Source organism: Lucilia sericata, unplaced genomic scaffold (assembly GCF_015586225.1).
Source record: "Lucilia sericata isolate MDLA Ls3-8-SP2 unplaced genomic scaffold, ASM1558622v1 Contig002150F_arrow, whole genome shotgun sequence".
Lineage (NCBI taxonomy): Eukaryota > Metazoa > Arthropoda > Insecta > Diptera > Calliphoridae > Lucilia > Lucilia sericata.
In genome coordinates this window covers 51,402-66,702 of record NW_023995992.1, presented here as the reverse complement: position 1 = coordinate 66,702, position 15,301 = coordinate 51,402, and the positions used below count along the sequence as shown (strand labels likewise).

Below are 15,301 nucleotides of genomic sequence, written 5' to 3'. Positions count from 1 at the left end.
AATGCTTAACATTTTTATGCATAACAAACCCCAAAAATTATAATTTATTGCAAATAACTCATTTTTTCTTCAACACCACTCCATAGTGCAAGCATTGGCCCACCAATGGCAATTTATATGTTTTTATTTTTCTTTTGCTTTAACACCACTTCATAGTGCAAACATTGACCCACCAATAGCAAATTATTTGTTTTTTTTTTTTCCATCATCATCTGTTTATTATAACTTTCACCTTGAAATTTATATGAATTTAATTCATTCGTATTGAATTCATGAGTTCAGCCTTAAAAGTTTTCCAAATTAAAGTTAAGCCATAAAAGAAATATAAATATGTTTATTATTTTTCTCATTTTTTAACATCTTATAAAGAAGTGTGTATATACCATAGAAGTATTAGGTATTCTTGTTACAATTTTAATTTTGTCTTGTTTTTTCTTCTGATTTCTTTCCAGGCACGAGTTTATTTACTGTCAGCTGGGTTCTCGTTGGCCTTCGGTTCAATGTTTGCCAAAACATATCGTGTTCATCGTATTTTCACACGCACCGGCAGTGTTTTCAAGGATAAAATGCTACAGGATATTCAACTTATTTTATTGGTGTGCGGCCTGTTGCTGGTCGATGGTCTTGTTGTCACCTTGTGGGTTGTCACTGATCCCATGGAACGGCATTTGCATAATTTAACATTGGAAATCAGCAATATAGATCGAAGTGTTGTCTACCAGCCGCAGGTGAATACAAATATTCATACATTTCCCTTTCTCACAAACACACACATACACACAAATGCTAATACATTCATTTATATGAATATATTATTCGTGTCTCACAACCTCCATTTCTCCTCCTCCTCCACAAAAACAACAACATTATGAAAGGTCCTTGTAAAAGTGTTATATGTCAAGTGTTTTGTGTCTGAGTATTTGTTTTCATTTGTGCGTAAAGTGTCAGTTTGGCGTTGGCAGGATTTTGACTTGTCATTTTGCAAGCGTTATGAAGGGGGATGGTATAATCGGGGTCTCGGTTTATTGGTTTATAAATTTGTAAATGACTTTGTTTGTGTTTTGTGTTGTTGGTTCTTGCTTTGTTTGTCTTTTGTCCATATCCATTTGGGAATGTTTTCGTTGTTGATATTGACTGTTTTGTATTCGTATTTGAGTTGTCGTTTTATTTTATACTCCATCTCTTTTGCTTGTTTGTTGACTTTTCAATTAGATTGCAACAGAAAACTGTAAATGAAATTGCTTTAAATTTAATGGCAAATAAGATTTTATTGGATTTCTTTTGAATACGTTTTTAATAAAATCATTATGAATATTTTATGATTTTATATTTCAATTAACAGTTGTTGGTTTAAGACTTTAAGGTCGCGGTAAATCAATATTGCTCCATATGTTTATTAAAAGTTTATACAAAAAATTAAGTAATTGCAATTAAATGTAAACATAGAGAATATACATGTCAATTGAAACAAAACTTTGCACACATTATGTTTCCTATTAGCATTTGAACTTACTAAATGCCGGTAATTATTTGTTTGCTTAAATGCATGACAGATTTCTTCCATCATTTTTAATCTTTCAGTATCTTTAATCTAAACATGAAATGTCTAAAAGTAATCCACAAGTAGCATGGACTATTTGTATTCTTATATCCTACATAACTAAACTGTTATTATACATATGAACCTACACCCAGCTTAAAAGTGAACTAAAATGAAAATGAAAAATGAACTAGAACTGAACTAGAACTGAACTAGAACTGAACTAGAACTGAACTAGAACTGAACTAGAACTGAACTAGAACTGAACTAGAACTGAACTAGAACTGAACTAGAACTGAACTAGAACTGAACTAGAACTGAACTAGAACTGAACTAGAACTGAACTAGAACTGAACTAGAACTGAACTAGAACTGAACTAGAACTGAACTAGAACTGAACTAGAACTGAACTAGAACTGAACTAGAACTGAACTAGAACTGAACTAGAACTGAACTAGAACTGAACTAGAACTGAACTAGAACTGAACTAGAACTGAACTAGAACTGAACTAGAACTGAACTGAACTAGAACTGAACTAGAACTGAACTAGAACTGAACTAGAACTGAACTAGAACTGAACTAGAACTGAACTAGAACTGAACTAGAACTGAACTAGAACTGAACTAGAACTGAACTAGAACTGAACTAGAACTGAACTAGAACTGAACTAGAACTGAACTAGAACTGAACTAGAACTGAACTAGAACTGAACTAGAACTGAACTAGAACTGAACTAGAACTGAACTAGAACTGAACTAGAACTGAACTAGAACTGAACTAGAAATGAACTAGAACTGAACTAGAACTGAACTAGAACTGAACTAGAACTGAACTAGAACTGAACTAGAACTGAACTAGAATGAACTAGAATGAACTAGAACTGAACTAGAACTGAACTAGAACTGAACTAGAACTGAACTAGAACTGAACTAGAACTGAACTAGAACTGAACTAGAACTGAACTAGAACTGAACTAGAACTGAACTAGAACTGAACTAGAACTGAACTAGAACTGAACTAGAACTGAACTAGAACTGAACTAGAACTGAACTAGAACTGAACTAGAACTGAACTAGAACTGAACTAGAACTGAACTAGAACTGAACTAGAACTGAACTAGAACTGAACTAGAACTGAACTAGAACTGAACTAGAACTGAACTAGAATTGAACTAGAACTGAACTAGAACTGAACTAGAACTGAACTACAACTGAACTATTTCACACTAACACATTCGCGAGCAATAAAAAAACTAAGGGTATTTAAAATGCGTTACAACCCTATGCACTAGTCAAACTGATTTCCCTTATTTCTTCGTAACTTTTCACCATTACATTTCGTTTTCTTTTCAGGTTGAAGTCTGTCGTTCGCAACACACACAAACCTGGCTAGGAGCCTTATACAGCTATAAGGGTCTTTTGCTGGTTGTTGGTGTCTATATGGCCTGGGAAACACGTCACGTGAAAATACCAGCTCTCAATGATTCACAATACATTGGAGTGTCAGTGTACAGTGTTGTCATAACAAGTGGCATTGTAGTGGTTTTGGCAAATCTTATATCCGAACGTGTTACATTGGCTTTCATAACGATAACAGCATTAATACTCACCTCAACAACAGCCACTTTATGTTTGCTTTTTATACCCAAATTGCATGACATATGGGGGAGAAGTAAGTTGAAATAAGAAATTCGTTTCTTTTTTTATTTAGGAATTTTTCCCCTTTCTTAAGTTTTTCTTTTTAATTTAATACATTTTTTATTTTTTGTTTTAAATTATTTTAGATGATGTTGTTGATCCAGTTATCCATAGCATGGGTTTAAAAATGGAGTGTAATACCCGCAGATTTGTGTTAGATGATCGGCGAGAATTACAATATAGAGTGGAAGTACAAAATCGGGTATACAAAAAGGAAATAGCAAATTTAGATGCTGAAATTAAGAAACTGGAAAAAATGCTAGAATCTGGTACAGCTTCAACGACTACTTCATCGTCTACATCTATATTTGCGGCATTAAAGGTGAGTTTGCTAAATAAGAAAATTGCATTTAAAAGTTATGCTGAAACATTCCAAACATTTTTATATTAATTTCATTCCTTTGTTCTGAAAACCGAAAATATGTATTTTTGTATGATTTCCAGCCTGAAGTAACCTTTACCAGCGACACTTTCACCCACCTGCCAGCTCCTAGTCATGGTAGTAAGTCACGCACACCCAGCATATCAGGAATTTTACCGAATCTTTTACTCTCGGTACTACCACCCGTAATACCCAGAGCTAGCTGGCCTTCGGCCGAGTATATGCAAATACCCATGAGAAAATCGGTAACATTTGCCTCTCAACCACACCTTGAAGATCGTACCATAGCCGAGTCATGTTTGCCGGCACAAGATCTACTAAATTTGCGTTTAGCCCACCAACATGCCACCGAAGCGAAAACCGGTTTAATCAATAGATTACGCGGCATATTTACACGCACACAATCTAGTAATAAGGGTTCTTTAGCTAGTCTAGCAGATCAGAAAGGCATTAAGGCTGCTCTGAAAACACACATGGGTCTTTTCACCCGTCTCATACCCTCCTCTCAAACAGCCTCCTGTAATGCCATTTATAGTGAACGTAAATCGGAAGTAGATTTATGTCTTCATCAGACGGGAGACAATAATCTAAAACCGCTTAAACGTAAGTCTTTAGCCAAAAGTGGTACACATTTAGATGTAACACCCATAGATCCTAATTTTCTACCCATACCCACCATATCAGCTGAGACTATAGATATAGCTCAGCAGTGTCAGACACCCTATCAACCGCAACACACACAGTCCACCTTTAATGTACCCATAATAGAAGTAGAAAATAAGTATATTTTGGAACCCGAAACTAAAGTTAATTTTCAATTACCCGCCAATCGTAGACCATCTATAGCTCAAATTCATCCCTCACTAAGGGAAAGAGTAAAAGGTTCGCCTAGATTTCCTCATAGGGTACTACCAATTGCCAGTAGTTTAAGTGCCCTGGAGGAAACCAACGATCGGGGTACAGCGAAGGGTAGAATGTCTTTGAAAAGAGCTTCTATTGTGGGTAATTGGAAATCGATGGAGGTTTCGTCGGGCACTAGACTTTCTTTAACCGATTCTCACGATGATATGCGCAAAATGGAAAATATAACGGTGGAAATTAATAATAAGGGTAAGGAGGATATTATAACGGTGGAAATAACGCATGTTACTGAGGATTAGGAAATATTAATATGTTAATCCTTTTATTAAATTTTATTTTTTTTTATATCAAAAATTCTAATTTTTCTGAATTTTGGATAAGTTACAAAATATTGACACTCGTGACTAATTTAAAAATATCTGAGATTTTATATTTATAAAATATAAATTAATTTCCAATTCGATCCATTTTTCCATCTGTCATATGTGAAGAAAAAAATTCTCTTATTTGCGGAAATGAGAGCACGATAGAAAGCAATCATGATTTTACTTTATATCTTATATATTTTCGGCAGAGAGCTCTTTTATTTCTCAAAACTGCTCTTTTAAACCAAATATAGGCAAAGTGCTCTCTTATGAGCTTTCTTACTGTCATCAATAGATGAGTATATTTACCATTTTGTATCGATGTTTGCTTTAAAACAATAATGGTAATCTGAGTATGAGAATAGTTATCATCGATTATTTAAATAATAAGAAGTCTAATTTTAAGTGAATGATTAACACTAACTAGTGATAAGCAAACAACTCTCTTCTTAATTGCATTGCTCTCTCCCATCCGAGAGCTTACGTACGTATAGCAAGCACGGAAAACTGAAGTTTTAAAATAGTACCAAGACTAGACTAGAATAGTAACAAGACTAGACTAGACTATAGATAGACTATAGACTAGACTATAGACTAGACTATAGACTAGACTATAGACTAGACTATAGACTAGACTATAGACTAGACTATAGACTAGACTATAGACTAGACTATAGACTAGACTAGACTATAGACTAGACTATAGACAGAACCTATAGCCTAGACCTATAGACTAGACTATAGACTAGACTATAGACTAGACTATAGACTAGACTATAGACTAGACTATAGACTAGACTATAGGACTAGACTATAGACTAGGACTATAGACTAGACCTTATGACTAGACTATAGACTAGACTATAGACTAGACTATAGACTAGACTATAGACTAGACTATGACTAGACTATAGACTAGACTATAGACTAGACTATAGACTAGACTATAGACTAGACTATAGACTAGACTATAGACTAGACTATAGACTAGACTATAGACTAGACTATAGACTAGACTATAGACTAGACTATAGACTAGACTATAGACTAGACTATAGACTAGACTATAGACTAGACTATAGACTAGACTATAGACTAGACTATAGACTAGACTATAGACTAGACTATAGATATACTACTATAGACTAGACTATAGACTAGACTATAGACTAGACTATAGACTAGACTATAGACTAGACTATAGACTAGACTATAGACTAGACCTATAGACTAGACTATAGACTAGACTATAGACTAGACTATAGACTAGACCTATAGACTAGACTATAGACTAGACTATAGACTATAGACTACTAGACTAGACTATAGACTAGACTATAGACTAGACTATAGACTAGACTATAGACTAGACTATAGACTAGACTATAGACTAGACTATAGACTAGACTATAGACTAGACTATAGACTAGACTATAGACTAGACTATAGACTAGACTATAGACTAGACTATAGACTAGACTATAGACTAGACTATAGACTAGACTATAGACTAGACTATAGACTAGACTATAGACTAGACTATAGACTAGACATAACTAGACTAGACTATAGACTAGACTATAGACTAGACTATAGACTAGACTATAGACTAGACTATAGACTAGACTAGAGACTAGACTATAGACTAGACTATAGGACTAAGGCTATAGACTAGACTATAGACTAGACTATAGACTAGACTATAGAAGACCTAGACTATAGACTAGACTATAGACTAGACTATAGACTAGACTATCGACTAGACTATAGACTAGACTAAGACTAACTAGACTAGACTTAGACTGACTATAGACTAGACTATAGACTAGACTATAGACTAGACTATAGATAGACTATAGACTAGACTATAGACTAGACTATAGACTAGACTATAGACTAGACTATAGACTAGACTATAGACTAGACTATAGACTAGACTATAGACTAGACTATAGACTAGACTATAGACTAGACTATAGACTAGCTATGACTAGACTATAGGACTAGACTATAGACAGACTATAGGACTAGACTATAGACTAGACTATAGACTAGACTATAGACTAGACTATAGACTAGACATAACTAGACTATAGACTAGACTATAGACTAGACTATAGACTAGACTATAGACTAGACTATAGACTAGACTATAGACTAGACTATAGACTAGACTATAGACTAGACTATAGACTAGACTATAGACTAGACTATAGACTAGACTATAGACTAGACTATAGACTAGACTATAGACTAGACTATAGACTAGACTATAGACTAGACTATAGACTAGACTATAGACTAGACTATAGACTAGACTATAGACTAGACTATAGACTAGACTATAGACTAGACTATAGTCTAGTCTATAGTCTATAGTCTAGTCTATAGTCTAGACTAGTCTATAGTCTAGACTAGTCTATAGTCTAGTCTATAGTCTAGACTAGTCTATAGTCTAGTCTATATTACTATAGACTAGACAATAGACTAGACTATAGTCTAGTCTATAGTCTAGTCTATAGTCTAGTCTATAGTCTAGTCTATAGTCTAGTCTATAGTCTAGTCTATAGTCTAGTCTATAGTCTAGTCTATAGTCTAGTCTATAGTCTAGTCTATAGTCTAGTCTATAGTCTAGTCTATAGTCTAGTCTATAGTCTAGTCTATAGTCTAGTCTATAGTCTAGTCTATAGTCTAGTCTATAGTCTAGTCTATAGTCTAGTCTATAGTCTAGTCTATAGTCTAGTCTATAGTCTAGTCTATAGTCTAGTCTATAGTCTAGTCTATAGTCTAGTCTATAGTCTAGTCTATAGTCTAGTCTATAGTCTAGTCTATAGTCTAGTCTATAGTCTAGTCTATAGTCTAGTCTATAGTCTAGTCTATAGTCTAGTCTATAGTCTAGTCTATAGTCTAGTCTATAGTCTAGTCTATAGTCTAGTCTATAGTCTAGTCTATAGTCTAGTCTATAGTCTAGTCTATAGTCTAGTCTATAGTCTAGTCTATAGTCTAGTCTATAGTCTAGTCTATAGTCTAGTCTATAGTCTAGTCTATAGTCTAGTCTATAGTCTAGTCTATAGTCTAGTCTATAGTCTAGTCTATAGTCTAGTCTATAGTCTAGTCTATAGTCTAGTCTAGGATTTTTGGAAATTCGAAAATTTAGGGGTGAAAAGGGGGTTAAAACGGGTAAATTCGGTTACCTAATATCTCCTAAAAAAAGATGATATACAATTTATCATTGTATATGCAAACAATAAACAAAGTGGTATCTGGTACTTTTCGATTCAGTTGCCTTTATGAATAAGCGGGTAAAAACTTCATTTTCGTACTTGTTTAGGCTTCATTAAATCTTTTTAACCAGTAAACTTAGAAGTAAGATTTGCATCACATTCGTAACTTATGGAAATATTACAAATATAAATTTAGTACTCTTGCAAAATTCGGACGAAAAAAATGGGAATTTTAATTTTGTTCAAACTAATTGAGCTAATTTGAATTAAATTTTACAAATTGCTGGCTTTAGTTACACCAAATGGTATGCTTGGATTTTGGATTCCAAGCCCTACTTAGATCCAAATTCGGGTGAATAATTTGGTACTTTTAAAACGTACTTTTCCTGCAAATGCAAAGTACTTTCCACAAACGAAGAATTTAGAAGAATTTTAACATTATTAATCCATATTAATATAGAAGAGATAAAACGGAACTTTCTGGTACTTTCTGGTGGAACTTTCTGGTACTTTTTGGTGGCATCTAAAGATGGACTATACGTTCTTCAATGGTACTCTAAAACCGAAGCAAAGAGAGTTTATAGCAACAAAAATGTATAAGAAATTTATGAGAGTTTTCACACTATAACCCATTAATATATTCGTAATCCAAATGTCTATTTAATTTAACTTCGATAAGGGTGCTTAAACCCCCTGGTTACGCTAGTGTTATATACAAAATTTTTTAAAATTATAATTTTTTCTATACTATCCTGTTTTATGAAAAAGATTATGTTTTTTAGTTCTCTATGGATGATAGCATTTTCCTCATTTGTATATCTTAAACCATTTCAACTGTGTGCCAAATAAAAACTTAACTTCCTTAGTTTAGATTTAACTTTATACAAAATTTAGTTAAAACAACTTAGGAAATCATTAAAAAAAACTTAAACATAAAACTCATAACAATTGACCAATCTAGTAATGAAAAAAAAACTGTAACCAAAAAAACATAATAATACAGCTCTAAGCTAAAAATTATTTTATAAAATAAATTTAAGCAAAATAACAAAAACATTAAGACATTTCATTAAATATAAGTAGCAAACATTTTATTTAGTTATAAGTAGAAAAAGAAAAACAAAAACCACTTCCTAAAAAAACAAACAAAAACTAAGAAAGCGATTTAAGTCAATCATAAAAGTAGAGAAAAACTCTTTGAAAAATAAAATTAACACAATATGGAAACTTGAAAGAAGAAAATCTCCAACACAAGCAATTATATGAAAGGAAACCAAAAGGAAAAATATAATAAATATGAAAACTAAGCAATAATTTATTACAAAAAAAAAGAATTTAAACTGAAACGGTTGATGTGTTTAAGAAAAAAAAAAAAAAAAAAAAACTAAGAAAACCAAAGAAAGATGTGTACCTTTTCCCCAAAATTAAGCGTAAGCCTAAAAACAAAATTTTAAAAATAACGAAAAAAATAACCATAAAAAGAAACAACAAATTTGTAAAAATTAATGAATGTCAATATTAGAAAAAATGAAGAGAAACAAAGAAAATTAAGTGTTATTTTATGGGCATTAATTCAAGCGACTACTTCCGCCGGAAATGGTCGATTTAATAACAAGGAACATTTTTTTTAAATAAAACCTCTGTGGGTTTTAATTTTTTATTTTCTAAGGCTTTTATGTTTTCTTTATATTCATTTTATTACCTCATTAGTCTTGTTCATTTCATTAAGTAATCTGCAAAGTTTACATTTTTAAATCTTTTTCAAATCATTAAAAATTTTAACTACTCTCTTTGTCGTCCACTGCTTTAACTTCATGGCTAGTAAAGGCCTTATATAATCTAGATATCGTTTTATTTTATATTGAACAATTCTTATTCTGTTTGTAACGCATCGAAAAACTGGTCTAAGACACATAATAGTTCTGGGTCCTTATCATATTTTAAGGCGGTCTTGCTATATCCGTCCATCTGTCTGTTGAAATCAAAAGAAAGTCCAAATTGAAGGATTTTGATTATATAATATAGTCTATAGTCTAGTCTAGTAGTCTAGTCTATAGTCTAGTCTATAGTCTAGTCTATAGTCTATTAGTCTAGTCTATAGTCTAGTAGTCTAGTCTATAGTCTAGTCTATAGTCTAGTCTATAGTCTAGTCTATAGTCTAGTCTATAGTCTAGTCTATAGTCTATAGTCTATAGTCTAGTCTATAGTCTAGTCTATAGTCTAGTCTATAGTCTAGTCTATAGTCCTAGTCTATAGTCTAGTCTATAGTCTAGTCTATGTCTAGTCTATAGTCTAGTCTATAGTCTAGTCTATAGTCTAGTCTATAGTCTAGTCTATAGTCTAGTCTATAGTCTAGTCTATAGTTCTAGTCTATAGTCTAGTCTATAGTCTAGTCTATAGTCTAGTCTATAGTCTAGTCTATAGTCTAGTCTATAGTCTAGTCTATAGTCTAGTCTATAGTCTAGTCTATAGTCTAGGCTATAGTCTAGTCTATAGTCTAGTCTATAGTCTAGTCTATAGTCTAGTCTATAGTCAGTCTATAGTCTAGTCTATAGTCTAGTCTATAGTCTAGTCTATAGTCTAGTCTATAGTCTAGTCTATAGTCTAGTCTATAGTCTAGTCTAGAGTCTAGTCTATAGTCTAGTCTATAGTCTAGTCTATAGTCTAGTCTATAGTCTAGTCTATAGTCTAGTCTATAGTCTAGTCTATAGTCTAGTCTATAGTCTAGTCTATAGTCTAGTCTATAGTCTAGTCTATAGTCTAGTCTATAGTCTAGTCTATAGTCTAGTCTATAGTCTAGTCTATAGTCTAGTCTATAGTCTAGTCTATAGTCTAGTCTATAGTCTAGTCTATAGTCTAGTCTATAGTCTAGTCTATAGTCTAGTCTATAGTCTAGTCTATAGTCTAGTCTATAGTCTAGTCTATAGTCTAGTCTATAGTCTAGTCTATAGTCTAGTCTATAGTCTAGTCTATAGTCTAGTCTATAGTCTAGTCTATAGTCTAGTCTATAGTCTAGTCTATAGTCTAGTCTATAGTCTAGTCTATAGTCTAGTCTATAGTCTAGTCTATAGTCTAGTCTATAGTCTAGTCTATAGTCTAGTCTATAGTCTAGTCTATAGTCTAGTCTATAGTCTAGTCTATAGTCTAGTCTATAGTCTAGTCTATAGTCTAGTCTATAGTCTAGTCTATAGTCTAGTCTATAGTCTAGTCTATAGTCTAGTCTATAGTCTAGTCTATAGTCTAGTCTATAGTCTAGTCTATAGTCTAGTCTATAGTCTAGTCTATAGTCTAGTCTATAGTCTAGTCTATAGTCTAGTTATAGTCTAGTCTATAGTCTAGTCTATAGTCTAGTCTATAGTCTAGTCTATAGTCTAGTCTATAGTCTAGTCTATGATCTAGTCTATAGTCTAGTCTATAGTCTAGTCTATAGTCTAGTCTATAGTCTAGTCTATAGTCTAGTCTATAGTCTAGTCTATAGTCTAGTCTATAGTCTAGTCTATAGTCTAGTCTATAGTCTAGTCTATAGTCTAGTCTATAGTCTAGTCTATAGTCTAGTCTATAGTCTAGTCTATAGTCTAGTCTATAGTCTAGTCTATAGTTTAGTCTAGTCTATAGTCTAGTCTATAGTCTAGTCTAGTCTATAGTCTAGTCTATAGTCTAGTCTATAGTCTAGTCTATAGTCTAGTCTATAGTCTAGTCTATAGTCTAGTCTATAGTCTAGTCTATAGTCTAGTCTATAGTCTAGTCTATAGTCTAGTCTATAGTCTAGTCTATAGTCTAGTCTATAGTCTAGTCTAGTCTATAGTCTAGTCTAGTATATAGTCTAGTCTAGTCTAGTCTATAGTCTAGTCTATAGTCTAGTCTATAGTCTAGTCTAGAGTCTAGTCTATAGTCTAGTCTATAGTCTAGTCTATAGTCTAGTCTATAGTCTAGTCTATAGTCTAGTCTATAGTCTAGTCTATAGTCTAGTCTATAGTCTAGTCTATAGTCTAGTCTATAGTCTAGTCTATAGTCTAGTCTATAGTCTAGTCTATAGTCTAGTCTATAGTCTAGTCTATAGTCTAGTCTATAGTCTAGTCTATAGTCTAGTCTATAGTCTAGTCTATAGTCTAGTCTATAGTCTAGTCTATAGTCTAGTCTATAGTCTAGTCTATAGTCTAATCTATAGTCTAGTCTATAGTCTAGTCTATAGTCTAGTCTATAATCTAGTCTATAGTCTAGTCTATAATCTAGTCTATAGTATAGTCTATAGTCTAGTCTATAGTCTAGTCTATAGTCTAGTATATAGTCTAGTCTATAGTCTAGTCTATAGTCTAGTCTATAGTCTAGTCTATAGTCTAGTCTATAGTCTAGTCTATAGTCTAGTCTATAGTCTAGTCTATAGTCTAGTCTATAGTCTAGTCTATAGTCTAGTCTATAGTCTAGTCTATAGTCTAGTCTATAGTCTAGTCTATAGTCTAGTCTATAGTCTAGTCTATAGTCTAGTCTATAGTCTAGTCTAGTCTATAGTCTAGTCTATAGTCTAGTCTATAGTCTAGTCTATAGTCTAGTCTATAGTCTAGTCTATAGTCTAGTCTATAGTCTAGTCTAGTCTATAGTCTAGTCTATAGTCTAGTCTATAGTCTAGTCTATAGTCTAGTCTATAGTCTTGTCTATAGTCTAGTCTAGTCTATAGTCTAGTCTATAGTCTAGTCTATAGTCTAGTCTATAGTCTAGTCTATAGTCTAGTCTATAGTCTAGTCTATAATCTAGTCTATAGTCTAGTCTATAGTCTAGTCTATAGTCTAGTCTATAGTCTAGTCTATAGTCTAGTCTATAGTCTAGTCTATAGTCTAGTCCATAGTCTAGTATATAGTCTAGTCTATAGTCTGGTCTATAGTCTAGTTTATAGTCTAGTCTATAGTCTAGTCTATAGTCTAGTCTATAGTCTAGTCTATAGTCTAGTCTATAGTCTAGTCTATAGTCTAGTTTATAGTCTAGTCTATAGTCTAGTCTATAGTCTAGTCTATAGTCTAGTATATAGTCTAGTCTATAGTCTAGTCTATAGTCTAGTTTATAGTCTAGTCTATAGTCTAGTCTATAGTCTAGTCTATAGTCTAGTCTATAGTCTAGTTTATAGTCTAGTCTATAGTCTAGTCTATAGTATAGTCTATAGTATAATCTATAGTCCATAGTCAGGATATGAGTCCATGGTGGGTATATATGATTCTGTATCGCCGAATGCATTCAATGCTGAGTTTCTCTTAATGATTATCATTTAATTATACTTAATTACTTTGAACTGAAATAACCCTAAATAAAACTATAAACTAAACTATAAACTAAACTAAAACCATTAAAAATTCCATTGCACTTTTACCACAATACACTCATAATTGTTTATTAACTCTATGTTCAAAGACTTTTCCCATAAAAAACTCAACACTATTGGAAAACTTTATGTTTCAAAATTATAACAAACTGTGTAAAAACTTTTATTTTTTTTTTTAATGTCAAGCTAAAACAAAACCAAAATAAAACCCACCCTTTTTAATAAAAACTCTTGAAATTGTAATGAAAACAAAATTAAGATAAATAAAAAACTAACCAACACAGTAATAACTAAGCAATATTTTTAGATACTTTATACTAAATATTAAGAAATCAAAATATAGGTATTATTTTTTCTGACGATTTTTTGTTCTCCTTATTTAGCTAATTTCTATAAGTGTTTTTTTAGTAAGATTTGCTAAAATATGACAATTAAAACTTTAACAAAAATAAATGTAATAAAAATATAACAAAATCTATTAAAAACTAAAGTTAACTTTTAAGATGTGTTAGTAACTATGAAAATGAAAATAAACTGAAAAATAAAGAGAAAATATTAACAAATTTAAAGAAGAAAATAATTTTGATTTATTGTGTTGAAAAGTAAGTACATATGGAGAAAAAGTAAGATACTGATGTTCATTTCTTAAAATTTTTCATGTTTTACGCAAAAGAAAGATATGAAATTTTGATATCAACTGAAAGGTCTTCGAGAGAAGCTTTCAATGTTATATCGTCAATAGCATAGCTATGGTGTCGCTCGCCTTCTCCATCAACCGATCTAAGTACTTCACCCATGTTAGTATTAGGTGTGATTGTGTAGTTAGAGTTAGACTTCCCACTGAAATCTTCCTTCCCCTTTACCTCTTTATTGTTGCCAATATCAAACATTTTTCATTTGTTATTATATACCAAATATTTTAGTAAAATTTAAATTTTATAAAATTTATTTCTGCACATATCAACAGTCATCAAACGTCATTTAGCTGTCAAACATTTTTTCATAACATTTTAAAAATATTTTTCTTATGATATATCTGTCATACAATTGACATTCTTATGACTTTTATACTTAAGATCTTATAAATTTTATAAAATTTTTAAATGCATCAATTTAAATTGGAGATGTCAAAAATAGTTAAGATACTTTAATGGTCTGAATTTGAAAAAACTTCAAATTTATTCAAAGATTGAACAAAACACTTGTCCCCTTAACTGGTTACCTTTTATTACATATATTTTTTTTTTTGTAAAACCTACTCAATTTTGCTTTAAAAATATTTCAAACTAATTTATTTTTCGTAACTCAATATAACTTACAGTTCAAAATGTGGACTAGTTCTTTTTGCTTTTAGCCTTTAACTTATTTATATGTTTTATTGCTTTTTACTATAGGGGATTAGTATTTCCATTTAAAAAATATTTCCTTGTTATCTATATATTTTTGGTTTGTATTTTAAAATCTTTCTTTTAAATCTGACATTAAAAAAAAGTATCTTTTTCGGTGACATTATTACATTTTATTGATTGCATACATACTAGTATGAGCATTGTACTGTGTGAACACTCAAGTGACAAAAAAAATCGTGCACTATACAAATGGACAAAGTGCACAGTGGGTACTAATAATGAATATATTTAGACTCGTCTATACTCCAGACTATAAACTCGAGCATACTATAGACTTGTATATACACCAGACTATAAACTCGTCCATACCATAGACTCGTCTATACATCAGACTATAGTTTTTACTCCAGACCCCTCTATACTCCAGACTAAAGACTCATCTATACTACAGACTATCTATACCCCAGACTATAGACTCGTCTATACTCCAGACTATAGACTCATCTATACTCCAGATTATGGACTCATCTATACTCCAGATTATAGACTGGTCTATACTCCAGACTATAGA

The 15,301-nt window shown here is 31.8% G+C and overlaps 1 protein-coding gene across 1 annotated transcript; it reads left to right on the top strand.

The window, feature by feature from the left end:
• Nucleotides 1–452: 452 nt before the first annotated feature.
• LOC119613487 lies at nt 453–5,371 on the top strand (the record flags this gene model as incomplete). Its single annotated transcript, XM_037969514.1, has 4 exons — nt 453–728; nt 2,894–3,212; nt 3,325–3,560; nt 3,683–5,371. Coding segments are annotated over 4 exons (1,929 nt in total), but the record flags the coding sequence as incomplete, so codon positions are not given.
• Between the last annotated feature and the right edge of the window lie 9,930 nt (nt 5,372–15,301).